The sequence below is a fragment of the Mya arenaria genome, chromosome 15 (genome assembly GCF_026914265.1).
Source record: "Mya arenaria isolate MELC-2E11 chromosome 15, ASM2691426v1".
In the NCBI taxonomy this organism is placed as follows: domain Eukaryota; kingdom Metazoa; phylum Mollusca; class Bivalvia; order Myida; family Myidae; genus Mya; species Mya arenaria.
In genome coordinates this window covers 36,530,533-36,548,463 of record NC_069136.1, presented here as the reverse complement: position 1 = coordinate 36,548,463, position 17,931 = coordinate 36,530,533, and the positions used below count along the sequence as shown (strand labels likewise).

The 17,931-nt window shown below is 33.2% G+C and overlaps 1 protein-coding gene across 1 annotated transcript; it reads left to right on the top strand.

Moving 5' to 3' along the window:
* The first annotated feature begins 73 nt into the window (after positions 1-73).
* LOC128218998 (very long-chain specific acyl-CoA dehydrogenase, mitochondrial-like) lies at positions 74-16,523 on the top strand. Its single transcript, XM_052926793.1, has 17 exons — positions 74-209; positions 1,284-1,335; positions 1,900-1,963; positions 2,458-2,522; positions 3,259-3,367; positions 4,073-4,167; positions 4,576-4,707; positions 5,080-5,193; positions 5,763-5,848; positions 6,484-6,578; positions 7,439-7,647; positions 8,490-8,576; positions 8,945-9,007; positions 10,718-10,917; positions 11,732-11,877; positions 12,514-12,662; positions 13,125-16,523. Exons 1-17 carry the CDS (start codon positions 136-138, stop codon positions 13,260-13,262), a joined length of 1,878 nt encoding a protein of 625 aa, XP_052782753.1. The 5' UTR covers positions 74-135; the 3' UTR covers positions 13,263-16,523.
* The last annotated feature ends 1,408 nt before the right edge of the window (positions 16,524-17,931 follow it).

Here is a 17,931-nt window from a genome sequence, read left to right as displayed (position 1 = left end):
CGGACGTTTTGACTAATTCTTTTAAACACAGTTTTTGAAATGCCCCCTTAACCAGGAAGTGACGTGACGCAATTGTTCATATTGACAGATTGGAGACAAGCCGCATCGGCACTACTACCTGTAATTTTTAACAAAATGTTTCGTTCAGCAGCAAGATTTTCTTCCGTTTTAAAGAACAAAGGTTACAAATCAAACATCTTACTCAAGGGGTAAGTTTTTATCTCATGGATCATTATCTTATCTCTGAAAAGCATTGAAAAGGAACGTTATGATTAGTGACCTCCAAAAGTCGTTATTCTTTGTAACCCACAAGGTTTTATAACAACACCTCGGATATACATTTACGTTTTGTCAATGGAAAAAAACACAACATTATATAGCTGACGGAAATTAAAATAATTCTGTTGTTTTGTTCATTCATTATTTGATTGTTCTGAAACAGAACCTAATGTTTTTATTCTGTGATTATAGACCTGTTTATGAATTTATGTAACCTTTACAAATGCCTTTAGGCGTACTCCTCAGTGACATAATATTAGTTAAGAACGACAATGACATTTGTACCTTCTTTATTTAATAGTTTTAGACAGAAGGGCTCCATGCATGTGGTTTGGAGCTTAAAGGTTAAAGCTCTGTATCAGGTGCAGGGTTACCTTCAAGGTCCTCTTAACTTAATTACTCCGTAACTGGGCAGCTGGAACTAAAAATGCTCATTCACACTGGATTCCTCCTCAACTTACCTCTTTATGCTGATCATGCCTTTGAGTTTCACTACTGACACAAAAAAAAGTTCCAAATGCCGGGTTGAAAAAACTTGCACAGAGCTTGACCGTCTCCATGGCCTTGTGGTTAAGGTGACCGCATTGTGGTTAAGGTGACCGCATACGGAGTGGGTGGTTGTAGGTTCGATCCCTGGTTGTTTCATACCGAAAGATGTTAAAGTTGGTACAAGTAGCTCCCTTGCCTGGCACTCAGCATTTAATGTGTAGTGCTTGGAAAACTGGTGTGCTCAGTACTGGTTTAACCCAGGAAAGTTGTACCTCGTGTATCGGTGCTTTACACTGAGCACACAAAAGAACCAAGGGGTCTCTTGGAAAAAGAGCTACAGTATCGCACCCGAACTTCCTTGTATCCCACCACTGTCTCTTCCGCGTGCTGGCCCTTCATGGCCCCATTGGAAATAAGTGCTTGCATACATACATTACCAACTAAACATTAAAGCTTGTCTAAATGAGACATACAGAAAATAAAATAGTTGATGTGTTATTATTCATCTATTTCAGGAAAGAATGCCTAAGTGTGTTGCCTTCAAGAAATGTCAGTGAAGATTCTAAGGTAAATTTTCGACTTTTACATTATAAAGAAATGTAAGGAGAAAATGAAGAAATGTAATGCAAAAACAGGTTATTGAAATTGTACGAAAACGCTTTACATTTTCAATCTCAAGGGTGATGTCACTGTTCTGTTCCAGGTTGTCAAGGGCAACATTCAGTAACTAACATGCAGTTATAGTAATCAGAGTTGCAATTTATTGACATGTTTATTATTGAATGGTTAACTCACAGGTCTACAAGTTTTGGTACCATTCTGAAGGAGTAGTGTAGATGTAAAGACACTAACAAAGGAAATTCTGGCAAACATTGTACAAATATTAGTTAAACGAATTATAGTTTGACTGAAGGTGTAAATAAAAATGATATGAGTGATTATGAATAACGCAATCAGTATTCTATATCAAGCAATTGTACATTCAAATTGGTGTATTTATTCAAAACATTACATGCAAACGTCAGAAATTTAAGTTTCAGTATTGAATGGTTGTCCTCTTATTATATAATTCATAAGATATATCAGATAAGATTAAACATACTTTCATGAAGAATTACCTTCTCGTTTCAGTCTTTCGGCTTAAACCTGTTCCGTGGTCAGAATCATGTTGACCAAGTGTTCCCTTTCCCAGATGGTAAGCACTAATTTAAATGGCCAGGTTCTCATATCTCTGAAGAACAAATCACAGTGTGCTGTAATTTACTACTTTGAACTGAAACTTTGCTGTGATCTCAATGACAGAACCTTGATTAAAAAAGACCTTTATATTGGAGGCCATAGCTTTTTTCATAGGCACTATTTAACACTAATTATTCTCATATTTGACTCTCTATTTAGCATTTGATCCAATGAATATTTTAATATTTGCCACTTGAAATGTTTTTTATAATTGACACTATAAATGTTTTCATTTTTGACAACATAAATGTTTTAATATTTGACACCAAAAATGTTTTCAGTTTTTCAGATTTGACTCAATAAATAATTTATATCTAACATTATAAATACTTTTTTGGAGAAGAACTTTTTAAGATATATTTATCTTTCGTTCTTATCCTTTTGACATTAGAAATATTTTCACACTTAAAGCACTAAAAATGTCATATCTGACACTATAAATGTTTTCAGTGCTGGATGAAGAACACAAGGAGAGTTTGCAGATTCTTGTTGACCACACAGCCAAGTTTTTTGAGGTGAATAATCCTGTCATTGTAAAGCTGAATTGAATCATTCACTAAAGTCAGTTTCCTGAGTAGAAACCAGAAGTGATGGTTTCTTTGAGAGGCCATGAGAAAGTATACATCGATTTTTTTGGAATTATTTTTACCGCCTGTCTGTGCCTTGCAAATTGGGAAAAAAAGTAGACTTTGGGAAAAATACAAAATCAGATCAAAATAGCTAATATAATGGCAAATATACATTTTTTAAACTTTTTATGCATACATTATGCTGTGAAAGACTAAAGACTTGTCAAGAATTTGTTCATATTTCAAGAAATTTATTGCTTTTTTATTCATTAAGGATCAAATTGGGAAAAAAATCTAAAATTTTTGGGAAAATGGACAGTTTTTTCACAAGGGGAAACAGCCTTTCTAAGGCAGTAAATTGCACCAAAAAAATCACTGGACCCGTAAGATAGATTGCACTCACAACCCATTCGGGTGCAAGGCACTGCCATTTTTGCTTACACACAAGGTTTTTAAGTGTGCCCTGGCCTTCCATTTCAATTTAATCAACTACTCCTACAATGTACAAATCTCCGTCAACCATCGACCATAACATTTCAGCTATTGTCAAGAGCAACTTAAAAAGCATATAGGGGCTAAGTATATGATGTGAGAATTGATGAAAGTAGCGAGTTTAAAGGAAGACTGTAAGAAATGTGACTTTAAAGCCATCATTTAAAATATATCCTATAATTTTCTGCAGGAGCAAAACAACAGTGATAAGAATGATGCCTTGGAGACGGTGGAACCGGAAACCATGCAGGGACTTAAGGAGCTGGGGGCCTTCGGACTACAGGTCCCTCATGAACACCGTATGTATAAAGATTATTGATAATACAGTAAAGGAATTAATTTTATATCAACTATTCTTTGATAGAAAATATCAGAAGAGATCTAGCTAGAGAGAAGAAGTCGCTCTACACTGTTAAACTTTTCTCTATTTAAGCTAAGGGATAATTATTTCTTCATACAAACTCTAGAACAAAATATGACTTGCTGAAAACTTTTCCTTAATTTCAAAGTCAAGCTTGATCCCTGAACGAGGACATACCCATATAATTGTGTAGAAAAATGCTAGAAAAAAAAAATTATTGACAAGGAACTCCCTTTGGGCTGTTTCCACATTACCGATTAGCATTGTTCGTTGCGGGCATAAACAGTTCTGTTAGACTTTAAATTGCAAGTCATTGAAATTAAGATATTTTTGAAAAAGCCACAATACTTACTTATATGCTCATATAATTTTAAGGTTATTACCTTCAAGCTCTTTTTTCAAATAGTTAGAAATCAAAACCCAAATTATTTAATTTTTAAGAGCGTTACCAGACTTTATTTGGGCTCATGCTAAGTTTCGATTATTGATGTATTATGGTTTCTAGTCCACTTTTTAGGGCTCTCATAGAACCAACCAAATTAGTTGTAACTCTTGACCTATCCATGAGAAGGTTACACCTTACCATTACCTGTAGTTGTACCCATTTGTTCTGATTTTCTCTATGTCTCTTTGTCCCCTACAGATGGGGTAGGGCTGACCAACACACAGTATGCCAGGCTAGTGGAGATAGTTGGAGCTCATGACCTTGGAGTGGGCATCGTCCTTGGAGCACATCAGGTGGTTATACTGCACCATTATATTGTAGTTTTAGAAAGGTTATATTATACTAAATATCATATAAACCACAGTCTAAAGCAAAACATTTTATTACCAAAAGAATACTACAAAACTTTTTGTTTGACCTAAATACGACTTGGTTTTTGTGCAGACAAGATGCTGAACAACATAAAAATAGAATTGTGTTAACATTGTATATTCTTAAGCTATGTTCAATTCACAACCTGGGTGTAGGCAAATTTTGGTTTCTCTGAGCACTTAATTATGTTAGTTCCCCCCACAACACAAGACCAACTTCGTGCCAACAGGAGTTACTAAGCACAATTTAATACAGCTTTCTTTTTAATCGTTTTAGAATAAATATAAGTTTAAACCAAAGAAATTAACCAACTTTTCTTGTGTTTTCAGTCTATTGGGTTCAAGGGAATCCTCTTGTTCGGAGATGACAAGCAGAAAGCCAAATACTTGCCAAAACTTGCCAGTGGGGAAACAATGGCAGCTTTCTGTCTGACTGAGCCCGCTAGTGGGTCTGATGCCAGTGTAAGTTATCTTTGAGCTGACAAAGAGCAGTAGATTTTTTGAGAATAAGGTACAAGTTCTGAGCTTCTTATGTTCTGCCTCACTTAATCAGCATGATTATAAATCTACAGCACCCACGACAAATCATGGAGACCAGCATTTTAGAGTCTTTAGGGTTGTTGGTGACGTATCCTCACTAAATTGCGTGGAGTATAATTGAATAATGTTCGCATTTATTCGCAGGCTGAACAGTTTATCAATGTTGACTAACTGACTCAGCTAGCGAAGCAACTCCCAAGAAAGATTGAATAACTAACCCATTTTTCATTCCACTTCACTGGAAAATGCAGGAAATTGTTGCAATTTTTTTTAAATGTATATTTATCATTACAGTCAATCAAGACTCGGGCCCGCCTCTCATCTGATGGCAAACACTACATCCTGAACGGTGGGAAAATCTGGATCAGTAACGGAGGATTAGCTGAAATATTCACAGTGTTTGCCAAGGTAATGATTGTATTACAATATGATGCTATATTTAGCCTGTCCAAAATATAATGCTATATTTAGCTTGTCCACAATATAATGCTATATTTAGCCTGTCCGCTGCTTTTTTTCATATTAGTAGTGTTGCTGGTAGTGTACATGTGCATTGTTGTCCATTTCTTAGAAAAGGTAAGTTATTCAAGATGAGATGATGATGACCGGTATTCATAAAGCATATCTAAATTAGAAATTATGTCATTTCTTAACACAAGTCAAATTCTTGAATTTTTCAAAGTCAAATTAAAATGAAAGCATAATTATTTTTTTTTAAATAACAGTATCTACATCCAATAAAAAAATGTCGAAAAAGTATTTCAGATAACTTGAAATTATTACATCATATGATCTTAACTTAGGAAAATGACTTATGATAGGAAATGACTTAAGTGTTTAGATGTTTATGAATAGTGGCCTAGAGTTCCAAAAGATAGGATGATGGCTATTATTGTTGAGAGGATCTTTGAAGGGGTCATAAAACATATCAGCATTGATTATATATTTCCAATGAATTATTAACAACTGTTTTTTAGACAGAAGTGAAAGATGAGAAAACAGGAGACATGAAGGACAAGGTCACAGCCTTTATCGTGGAGAGGAGCTTCGGAGGTGTCACAAAGTATGTATAAACTGACTGCCAAGTATCTTGAACATTGACCATTAAATAATGGCTCTCAAGTTTTCAAATTCAGAACAAACAAAACATGATAGTTAAAACAAGTTTTAAATCTTAATTTCTGTGGAATACTTTTTTGATATGATGGAATTCTGATGACTCTAGCCATTTTTATAATAAATAATATTTTCTGGTGAAAATATCAGGAACATTGATGGGATTTTTCAAAAACCTTCTGGATTTGGTAAAATCTTTGAGACAAAATAATAAATTTAAAATGATAATTTGAAAATAAGTAAAAAGCTTCAAAAACTATTAACACAGTGATAACACTAATATATTATTTTATTTTTAGATGAAAGGTAAAACTAGATGAGACAATATTCTCATCAGGGACAATTTTTATGGAATAATTTTACCCAAATCTCACAGGGTACCAAGTCACTGACATACTCACTTTAGAAAGACCACTTGTAAATATCGTTGTTTTGAAAGCTTTTTGCAGAGATAACATAACTCAAAATGCAAATTTGTTGGGATGAAAGTTGGAACTCATTTCTATGGTATGAAATTTTTTCGAAACTGAAGTATTACTATTAGTAAATCCTTTTGACTTAAAAGCATGTGTTTTTTTGCAGTGGTGCACCAGAGAAGAAAATGGGGATCAAGTGTTCAAATACTGCTGAAGTGCACTTTGAAGACGTGAAAATACCTGTCGAAAATGTTCTTGGAGGTATGGACACTTAATAATATTAGTTAGCCAATATAATTGGTGATGTTGTTACAAGCGGCACAAGTCAAATCAATGTTTTTCAGTAAATTATGTTTATACATTTTAAATCAAATACAGGCCATTATGTTTTTTTTTGTAACTTGAACAAGATTAATGGTTAAAATCAGACACTTTTTCTGTAGATAATATGTAAGGGAATATAGTGAGAAAATTTGGGTATACATAAATTCTAAATAGTATGTAAAGAACACAAGGAAAAAGGAAAAACTGAAGCAATTTGTTTAAGGCCATTATTAAAATTTATATTATGCAGGACCCAATTTCTTTCAAGATCCTAAGGCTTAAATTTTAAATTTTCAGACGTAACATCATTTTTGGTGTAAAGTGCATTTCAATAGAAATATCATAAGGACATTTATGGCATAGATTCTGGTTGTCTTTTTACGAGTATATTGGAGCACTCTTAAGCAGTGTCAGGTTTTTGACTAAGATATTTTATTGGATCGGGGACAAGGTAAATATTTTTATCATATTCTGGGGAGAATAACTGTAAACTATTACCTGGGGCCATATTCAATAAGCATCTTAGTAAAAAAAATCAACTTAGTAAAAAATTGCCTTTTTTTCTAATTTGAATTTTAAGAAAACAAACAATGTTTGTACACCAAAAATATGAAAATAAGCAAGACAATGGTCTAAACAGTATATGCATATGAATAAATTTGATGAAAAGTAGCGGGTATTTCAAATAAACGATGTCAAAAATTACGAAATTCTTACCTAGTTGAAAATATTCACTAAGATGCTTATTGAATACGGACCCAGGTAATTTGGTATTAATAGATTTTTATCTCTTCCAGGTATTGGAGGTGGATTTAAAGTGGCGATGAATATTCTTAACAACGGTAGATTCGGCATGGTTGCTGCATTGGCTGGTACAATGCGCTACAGTATCGATAAAGCAGTCGACCACGCAGCACACCGATTGCAATTCGGGAAGAAGATCTATGAGTTTGGAGCCATTCAGGAGAAGCTGGCTGAGATGGCAATCAGACATTACGTCACTGAGGTAGGATAAAATGGCTCATGGGATAAAAACTTACAAAAGTAGTTTCTTATTATCAGGGGAGAGAATCTTCCACTTAGTTCTGGGATATGTTTGTCTCTAAGGCAAAATTATAAAAGCCAAACTATGGCTATAGTTAAACCACAATGGCATTGTTTTTGATAATATATTAACAAAATCTTAAAAATGATACTAGCTATAAGAAAATAAGTTTTATCAAAACATGCCGAAATGAACGCTTATTTAACGCTCTGGGAAATTCATACATGGGTGTGGCCGTTGTGAGGGTATTAGTCTTGTTGCATTGGGTGGCATAACACATGACTACAGATTGTTACCCTGGTTAGAGCTACTCTGGTCCCAATTTCTCGAAACTTCTTAAGTCACTTATAACAGGATTAAGCTGAGCAAGCTATTTTTTTTCATAATTTGTGTTATATTTACTTAAGACTTTTTAGACTTTAAATAAGAATAAGCCTTATGATTATTACAATAAACCATTTTTCATAAATCAAATGTATTTTGGCTGTTTGGCTACTTATAGCTGTTGTCATAAGAAGCTTCATAAAATTGAGGCCAGGTTCTATAACAAGCACCAATGTATAGCACTGACTCAAATCAAATAAATGAAAATGTGGTTGTAATGGTGTGTACAATATTCAAAATATACAGTCGAATGATATTTCCACATAAGTTAAAGGCTACCATAATAAAACCTCAAAAAGTGTTTGAGAACTATTTGCCTACTGGTATTATTTCATGGATATGATGACTTAGATAAAATTATAACCTAAAAATGTTCTTGAAATATAATTTATAAATGTGTGTTGATTTTCTATCTTCAGTCGATGGCCTATATGATCTCTGGAAACATGGATGCAGGATTCAAGGACTTCCAAATTGAAGCTGCCATCGGCAAAATATACGCATCTGTAAGTAATATAATAGTGATCAATATTTTTGCCAATTATTTGCATGAACTGCATAAAAAATCAGACATTAAAAATTGTAAGAAAAAATAGATTTCTCAAGAACTGTTTGATCTTTTTAAACACAGACTTTGCTGGAATGTTTGTACAGCAGAGCTTTTTATGAGAGTGCAAGTTTGTGCTTCTATCTTTTGTTTATAACTTGAAAAATTTATTGGGCATGGCTGAAAACGATTGAGGATGCCTTTTTATTGTATATAATTATATCCAATTATTTTCTTACCCTGACTGATTTAACGTATGGTAAATATGAGTATGTTGTAAAATCAGTGATTGGAAATATTTATATATTGATTTCTCAAAATTTCCAGGAGTCTGCGTGGTACTGCGCCGATGAAGCTATCCAGATCATGGGTGGTATGGGATATATGAGGGTATGTCTGAGAACTGTAATAATAAAGATTGAAGTAATCAATTGAAATTCTTAGTACCTTTATTTAGGTCAAGCTTTGTGTGATAATAATTAAGCTTAGTATTTAATGTAAAAACAGTGATAAGGAAAAAATTAACAAACCTTTCTTCACCATTTTAGATGTTTTAAAGACTAACACTGGTAAAGATGCACTCTTGCTCCCAAATAAGATTTACTAATATTAATACAATTGTTTTAATATACCGAAGAGGATGAATAAATGTCAAAAACTCGAAAACAATGGTTCTTATGTAGGATACCGAGTTGAAATTGAAAGAAATACGCATAAAACACGGTATTTCTACATTATGAGACTATAGTAGACCGCAGTAAATCTTTTAGCATTCACCAATTATTTAATATTTTTGCACTTTCTGCTATTAAATACAAGGCTACAATATTGTTTTCAGTAATTAATATTTTCCATAAATTCATTATTTAGTAAGCATTTATAGGGTTAATCACTCAAAAATGATGTTTGTTTTATACATGTGTATGTACTGATTTTGAATAAGAGTGACACTTTAATGATACAACTAAAATCCTTGAAAAGGAGCCTGTGTCTTTGGCTTAGTTTTTTTCAAATTATTTTGTTCATTTCGTTTTTGTATTGCCTTTGAAGTTAATACTTCCATTTCACAAACTCCTGTACATACAAAGCAAGACATTTTTAGGTTTAAATTAGGGATGCAAACGAATATTCGAATATTCGAATATTCGATCGAACGTTTGATATTCGAATGTCAAAATCGGTATTCGAATATTCGATGTTTTTTTTGTTTGATAACAAATAAACCTTTTGCCTACAACTGTGTTGTTGTATTTATTCACTTGTCTTTTTACAACGACTGATCCCTTATGCCAGGGGCGTGAACGCTATGACACTATACACGTGTCACATGTTAATAAGGGACATATCGTCGGCGACTATATAAACAGTACCCGTAAATTTACGAAAAATGGCTATTAGACAAGTGACATCAAACAATTATTTTCGGTAAATTTTAATGACCATGCCAATAAAAGATATACGGAAACAGCAACCAAAGTGTTGTCATGGCTGCCAATTAAGTTGTGCAATATAGCTCAAATCGCCGTAATAATATGAATGACATGTGCTAGTTATGTGCTCTAAACTATCTTCCATGTTTCAAAATGTCGCTCGTGCGATGAAATGTAACTGATAGTATAGCGTTTTAGGATAATGTTGTACAATAAATGAGTCAAAATTCAGGGTCATTTTCGTTTTATTACTGAACTAATTCCCGATTAGGTTTGGATTTACATAGATATATTAAGTAGAGATCAATCCCAGAACGAGGCTCTCGTCCTACGGAAAGACCCTCCGTTGGTGATCACGACATTCGACCGGGAATTTACGATCATGTTTTTTTTGGCAAATATGAATGCTGTGGAATTGAAATTAATTTGGCTTTTTATTTGTTCAAAATATTTTGCTTTTTGTTGGATTTATCAGGGTCCGTCGCGTGTACCGGCTATGGCAAAAGCCCCGGCTATAAATGTAGAGAATAATAATAGTAGTTAACTACATTTCTTAAATATTAATTTTGTTAATCGAATATTCGAATATTCGATCGAAAGAATAACCGAATATTCGAATATCAATTTTCCCATTCGTTTGCATCCCTAGTTTAAATATTCCTAATTCCAGGCCTCTGGTATTGAACGTGTGATGCGAGATCTCAGAATATTCCGGATCTTCGAGGGCACCAACGACATTCTGCGTCTGTTTATCGCCATGACAGGAATGCAATATGCAAGCGGGAGCCTCAAAGAGGTGCAGAAAGCCCTCCAGAACCCCATCGGGAACCTCAACGTTGTCATGGATACTGGAACCAGAATGATGAAGAGGTGAGCAGGAACAAAAATAGTAAAACAAATCGATTATCTATTATCGACGACATCAATTGTTAAACGATCAATGTGAACAACGTTTTATTTTATACTAAACAATTATGAAGAAGAATCGGACAAATTTATGTACTAGTTTGGTTTGAGTAGGGACAATTTCATGATTGAATATTGTCCAAACTCGATCACCTACAACTAAGGTCGCTGGTAATAGGTTATCGCTATGTGGCTATTATTGTCAATAAATAGAAAAAAGATTAATCATCATTTCTTGAAACTTCTTAAGCTGAACAGGCTTCTTATAAACAAAAATTGTGAGCTTATCTTAATCCTGTTATAAGGGACTTAAGAAGTTTCGAGAAATTGGGGCCAGTATAACTGATTTTATATTTACCTAAAAAACTAAACCTTACCATTAAAAAAACAATAATGCAACTTGAGAATAAATTTTCTTTCATATATTTATTGAATGTTGTGGAAACTTATTTTAAGGGGCACAAATTGTTTACACTTAATTGATACAAATCTTTTTGGAATGGCTTGACCGATTATTTTTCAACGGCAGATTTCAATCTCTAGGTTTGAGTATGGCGTCTCTATTTTATGTGTTGAATGCAGTGATGAATGTGGAACTTCCCTCTACAGGGAAACAGCTGCCCAAATGTAAAATCCCATAGGAGGAAACAACTGCCCTGTTGTAACTTCCCTCATAAGAAAAAACAGCTACCTAATTGTATTGAGTTTTTTGAAGGACTACCACCTTATTCCTGTTTTCAACCTGCCATTAATGTAAGTTTCTCTGTTCCTTTTGCAGACGAATGGGTATCAGTACCGGAGTGTCATTTGAGTCAGTGGTGCATAATGATCTTGCCACATCGGGCAAACAGGCTGCCAAGTCCATCGAGCTGTTCGGCGGGACTGTTGAGACGCTGCTTATGAAGTACAAGAAGTCAATCATCGGTGGGTAAAAACATCATTCAGGATGAGGTTTAGTGTGGCAAACAAGCTGCCAATTCCATTGAGCCATTTTGAAGGGACTGTTGAGACAGTGTTATGAAAAACACAAATCAATCTTATAATAATAATATGGGTGAATTCAGGATTGAATTTAGTTGTGAAGTTGTTAGGCCTTTGAGTCTTAAAATACTGGTACCTTTTGTTTTATAAGTGTTATGTATTATTATTAAGTATTTGTCAGCTAGGAAAACAGAGTGTCTTGATTTTCTTAATTATGGCAAAAGTAGTTATCAGTTTAACTTTGGTGCAAATAGGTGACCTTTTTTCCAGATTAGCAGATGCATTTATCATCATACATCTCATTATATCTAAATTGTCCGAGCCTCAAATTATAAAATAATAATGATCCACTCAAAGACAAGCCATTGTTTTTATCATCATACGCTCCATGATATTGATGTTGTCAGCGCCTTAAGTTATACAATTAAGTTATAAAATCATGCAACATTTTTCAGATGAGCTGATGGTTGAAATTGGTGTAGCTGAGACAGCTATCAACATGTGAGGCATGGTGGTGGGTTTTCTGCTTGTGTAAAAGTATGCGTATCCGTTGCGAAATATATTTTTATTTTTTTGCAGATGAACAAATGTTACTGAATCGTGTGGCTGATGCAGCTATAGACATATATGGGATGGTGTCGGTTTTGTCACGCGCATCTCGGTCTCTCACAAACAATGTCCCCTCCGCCCAGACCGAGTCTCATATGTGTCAGGTCTTCTGTGAGGAAGTAAGTGTCATAATCACCAAAAAAGTGTGGCTGTTATGTATGGTTATATTTAAGCCAGACGTTTGAAGGAAAATTTGATAATGTTGAAACATCTAGCCTACAGTTCTTATCAATTCTTAAGGATTTGTATGCATTTTTAACATGCATGGTTCTTTTTTAGGGTATTTACTCTGTATTTCAGTTCCTGAAAAAAAAATGAATGAAAGTTTAAAAACAATGAGCTAATTTCTCAGTAAATCTTTGTGTAGCCAACCCTTTGTTTACAGGGCACATGCTATTACCCATTCAGAACTCCTCGGCCATTTTACATCGAAAACAACCTGGATGTCTATGGACGGTTTACAATGTCGGAAATCTTTACATTCTTCTTCTGTGCCATTTTGCATATTTTTGGGGCTAAATATTTATATAAGATTTTAGCGTCATATTTTTCTTGCCATAATTTATTGTACCATATTTCAGGCTTCCATCAGGGTAGAAAGAAATCTTGAGACAGCAAAATCAGGGGCGGCCTACAAAAGATACAAGAAAATGTCTGATATTTCCAACCATGTAATCCAAGCGGGTGGCATCGTACAAGACCATCCATTGGGATTTTAACAAAGACTGAACAATAGTGACCTTTTGTTGTTGTGAAATTTAATAATTAGAGGACTTTAGATGTATTATACAATAATATACAAAAATTCTGAGAATACCGGTATTTTTAAATGGCTAGTAAAAGAGTGGAAACTTTATCAGGTGTGTAAGTTCTGTTTTGAGAGATTCAAGTGAAAAGGGTTTAACTGCTGTTTTTCAATGTGGCTTAAAACCTTTTCACTTTCACAGCTTGGCTTATTAGTCAGCTGATATTCATAAAGCATCTTAAGTCATTCCCTAACTTAAGACACTTTCTTAATTTAAGTATCTCATTGGTCATATGATATAAAATATGAATTATTTCTGAAATACATTATTTTCTTAGCCCTTATTGAAAGGACATACTTAAATGTTAAAAACATTTATAGATTTGTATGGTGGCATATTACATATTATGATAACATGATAGCGTTCAGGAATTGTTTCTTGTTAACCACTTAATTTTAGTGATAAATATCTAGCCATCTAGTTTGTATTGGCAATACTTTTTTGGTAAGATAAATATTTTTAAAGTAATAACAGGCTTTTATTAGCGCAAAAATTAAATGGTTAACACAAAACAATTTACGAATCTTAACAGGTTATCTTACGGCAGTTATATGCCACCATAGATTTGTTATAATCTGATTATGAACATTTTAAGAAATCAACTTAGGTTCAGAAATGACTTAAGATGATTTTTGAATACAGCCTCAGTGTTATACGGCTTATTGTCTGTTTATTTTGACATTTTTTGAATATATATAATATAATATATATATATATATACTCTCTTTTGAGGATTTGGATGAATGTATATCATTTATTGACATGTACATTTTTAATGGAAGAAGGCAATGCAATTGTTCATTCTACAATAATGGTCACTCACAAAACTTAAATTAAGAAACAAATAATGTGTTCAATTAATTGTTCATATAATCAAACCTTGTAATTTTAAAGCGGGTGAATTTGTGCAAAGATCTTTACATTAACATTAGGTCATAAAAAATGTTTTAACGTTAATTTTGTTCTCAGGGATTAATGCGTTGAGAAAACCTTGAGCTGAAATACTTTTTTTCCTAGTTTTAAATGAGGTCAATGTTGAAAGTCTTGCCCACAAATGTGTTATTTTTTACAATATTTATGCTTTTGTCCATTTGCTAAGTTAAACAAATAATAATAAGATTTGAACTTTTATCTGCGCATACTTTTGAGACTATATTTATTCTCTACTTTAATTAAAAATATTTTTTTTAAGAATCTAGGAACATGTTATACTAACGAAAGTGATCTTTTCGTCTATTTTGCTTCGAGGACAAATACACCAATAGTGTGTCAACCATATTTGAAATATTTGTTCAGAATCCTGCAATGACGCTTTGACTCTTTCCTTGTTTTATGTCATTTATATTGCTTGTATTTAAACGTGTTTTTTCGTTATATGGTTATCAGTTTAAATATAGGTAATACAACGCCAACAAGGACAGTGAAAAAGTGCACGCGCATGACGACATACGACGACACGGGATTTGCAACAATTCAAATCAACTTGCAGTTAGAAATCGAAAATCAGTGTGTTGTTTTGCAAAAACCTCCGTTACTATTATTATATTTAGCATAAAACTGTGATGTCATATTGCCAGGGTGTCCTACTACTCGGTGTTGTATATTATCGAGGGCTTATTACAAGACTGTTACAATGCTTTCTTTTTCTATATTTAGCTACAACTGTCCTGCACTTAGCCCGCGATTTATTTGCACATTTACACCAATTATACATAACTGTTTTTTCTGTTCATGTGTTTTGCAGTATCAGCATAAATTGTGTCATCTTGTGTATACTAGCAGAAAAAAAGAAATTGTGCATTTTAAAAAATCCGTCGTAATGATGCCATGTCGTTCGATGATGATATGATGTTTACCTCGACTATACGATAAAGAAATTTTACTGTGATACAGAGAGGTTCTCTGAAAAGCATGTGAACATTTTCAGAATTAAGTTGTCTTAAAAACTGGCTATTTTGGGGATTATTAAAGACTCATCATTTTTTTTTTGCATGCACAGTTTCTTTTTTCTGCTAGCATAGTTTATCAATGCAAATCTACCATAACATTTCAAAAGATACATATTGTTGTTTTATTCATTATTATAATGTTTAAGCTTTCATTTCATTCATAATTTGCCTTCGCGAGGACATTGACCAAATTCTTCTGAAAATTTACATTGATAAAATTCATAAGGTACATTTTATAAGGATGCATGTTTCATAGTTTAGTAAGGCTTAGTTAGTATTTTCTATCAGTATGTCTTAAGAGAAAATGTTTAGTTGTTTGGTTAGTGGTTGTATCTGATTGTTATTTTTCTTTTCTGTCCGAATATGTATATGTTTGCCATGGATTATGCAAAATGTGATAATATAAACCTTCGAACCAAAACATTTCATTACCAGAGATATACTATTAGTCCATCATATTTATCCACTGAAAATTGCGCTCAATTTTAGTTGAAAAAACAAACAAACAACAAACTACAATAACTTAATCTTTCATGTTTTAAGTCATTTATTTTATATGTAAATGATCAGCAAGAAATGCCCTTTCAAATGCTACCAAATTTATTTGGGGTTATTGTTGTATTATTTATTAGCTGTAGGGATGATAGATAAAGACTGCGCTATAATTTAGAATGTTTATTTGACATTAGCAAACTACAGACTGCTGATAAGCCCAGCCACTCATAGGAAGCTGATATCATATTAGAACAGTTATCTGGAATCAAAATTAACCATAATTACCAATGTCTCTCATACATTCAGGAGATGTATGAAGCATTGTTATTGTTTAGATCAAGATTGGTGAATGAAGCAATTGAAAGAAGATTGTTTGGATAGATTCTATTATGATCAAAATTTGCTATTGAAACAATTTGGACAAAGATTGCATGGATAGAGTCTATTATTTTGATCGAAATTGGCTAATACAACAATTTGACAAAGATTGCTTAGTTAGATTCTATTACTATGATCAAAATTTGCTATTGAACCAATTGGAACATAATTGTTGTTACAGATTCTAGAAATGGATTAATAGTATATCAGTGGTATTGGAATCGTTCATATTATTATGTTCTTTTAGATATATTACTTGTGTTGTTTATAGGCTGTATCTTCAATAATTCATATAAAACCATGCTCATTCAAATTTTGTATTAAAGAAACAAAATTAAAACATGAAACCACATGCCTTTGTTTGTTTATTTACATCCTTGAAATAATAGTTCAAAGCATGCATCACCATATTATACATGAATAATGTTTCTATTTAAAACAAATATGAAGTCAGGTATATGATAACAAGAAACATAAGCTCATTGAGCTATTTTCCAACACAGTGGCATAGCTACATTGTAGACCTGGGCCTAGAACATTTTTGAAAAATGACAAAATTTAATTAACCCAAAAACGCAATAAAATCTAACAGGTACTCAAACACAGTGATCAACTCAAAAGTTTGTTTTATTACAAGTAGCCAAAGCAAGTTTGGTGTTTATTTAAACTACATGCAGGGCGCATTGCTTGATTTTATTGTAATCATTGCATATATAATTAAGTGTATGTAACGTGCATATGAAATAGATGTAATTGTGCCTTTTTTTCCTGCTGGAATGCTCCCAAATTTTACCATTTTGCTTCTAATTTAGAAAGGGTGGGGAGGGGAGGGGTTATTCTTCAAACTCACCTAGAACAGGCCTACATTTTTTAGTTATGCCCCTGCAGCATGTTCACAATGAAGCCCAGTACTTAATGTGTATAGGGGTCCTTAAGCAATACTCCTGTGTCTCAGTCATAAATTTGTTACAATCAATTGGATTTCAAGTGTCTTGTGCAAAACATTCTTGCTCTCAGACGAAAGGTCAATGACCAATAACAAATCCTACTCCCAGATGACACACTTGGATGTTGATTTAATCCATTATTGATTTCATTGAAATACTCTGTATATTAGCAATAACTTTTGTATTCTACTAAGCGGATTTTAATCAAAACTCACAGAATTATAGGGCACCATGGAAAGGTGTATAGCACACTTTTTGTGCTGCCTTTTTTAAAGGTCAATGTCATACTTGCCTGTCAATGCAATCCAAAGGGGATTTCATAGAAAAACTGCATGGCTATAAAGATAATTTAGAATAAAAAATCATTTTTGTTGTTGTTGTAATTAGTAATAGTTCCCCCATCATTTTTAATAAGCCTGGTATTTTTTTTACAAAAAAATAGGGGGGGGGCGTGGTCAAAGGGGTGTGTCAAAACAACGCATCCTGCCCCGGTGGTCCATACAGGAACTGAATTAATAAATTAATTACCTCTGCCACTTGACTAATGGGATTCCAATTGAACTTATCTTTCAAAACTTGTTATTCAAATGGATATCATTGTTAATATGAGTCTAATCAGATATGAAGTTACTGCACAGTCACCTAAACAAATATTTATCGACAAAAAACAACAAGAACAAAACGGAGGTTCAACCTTATACGAGCCTTTCAGTGCTTTGATTTTAATTCGTGTGAGAAAAAAAGCTATAAATAGAAACGGGATTTTCCTCATTTGGAAATCCGTGACGTCATGAATAAAAAATCACAGGTCAC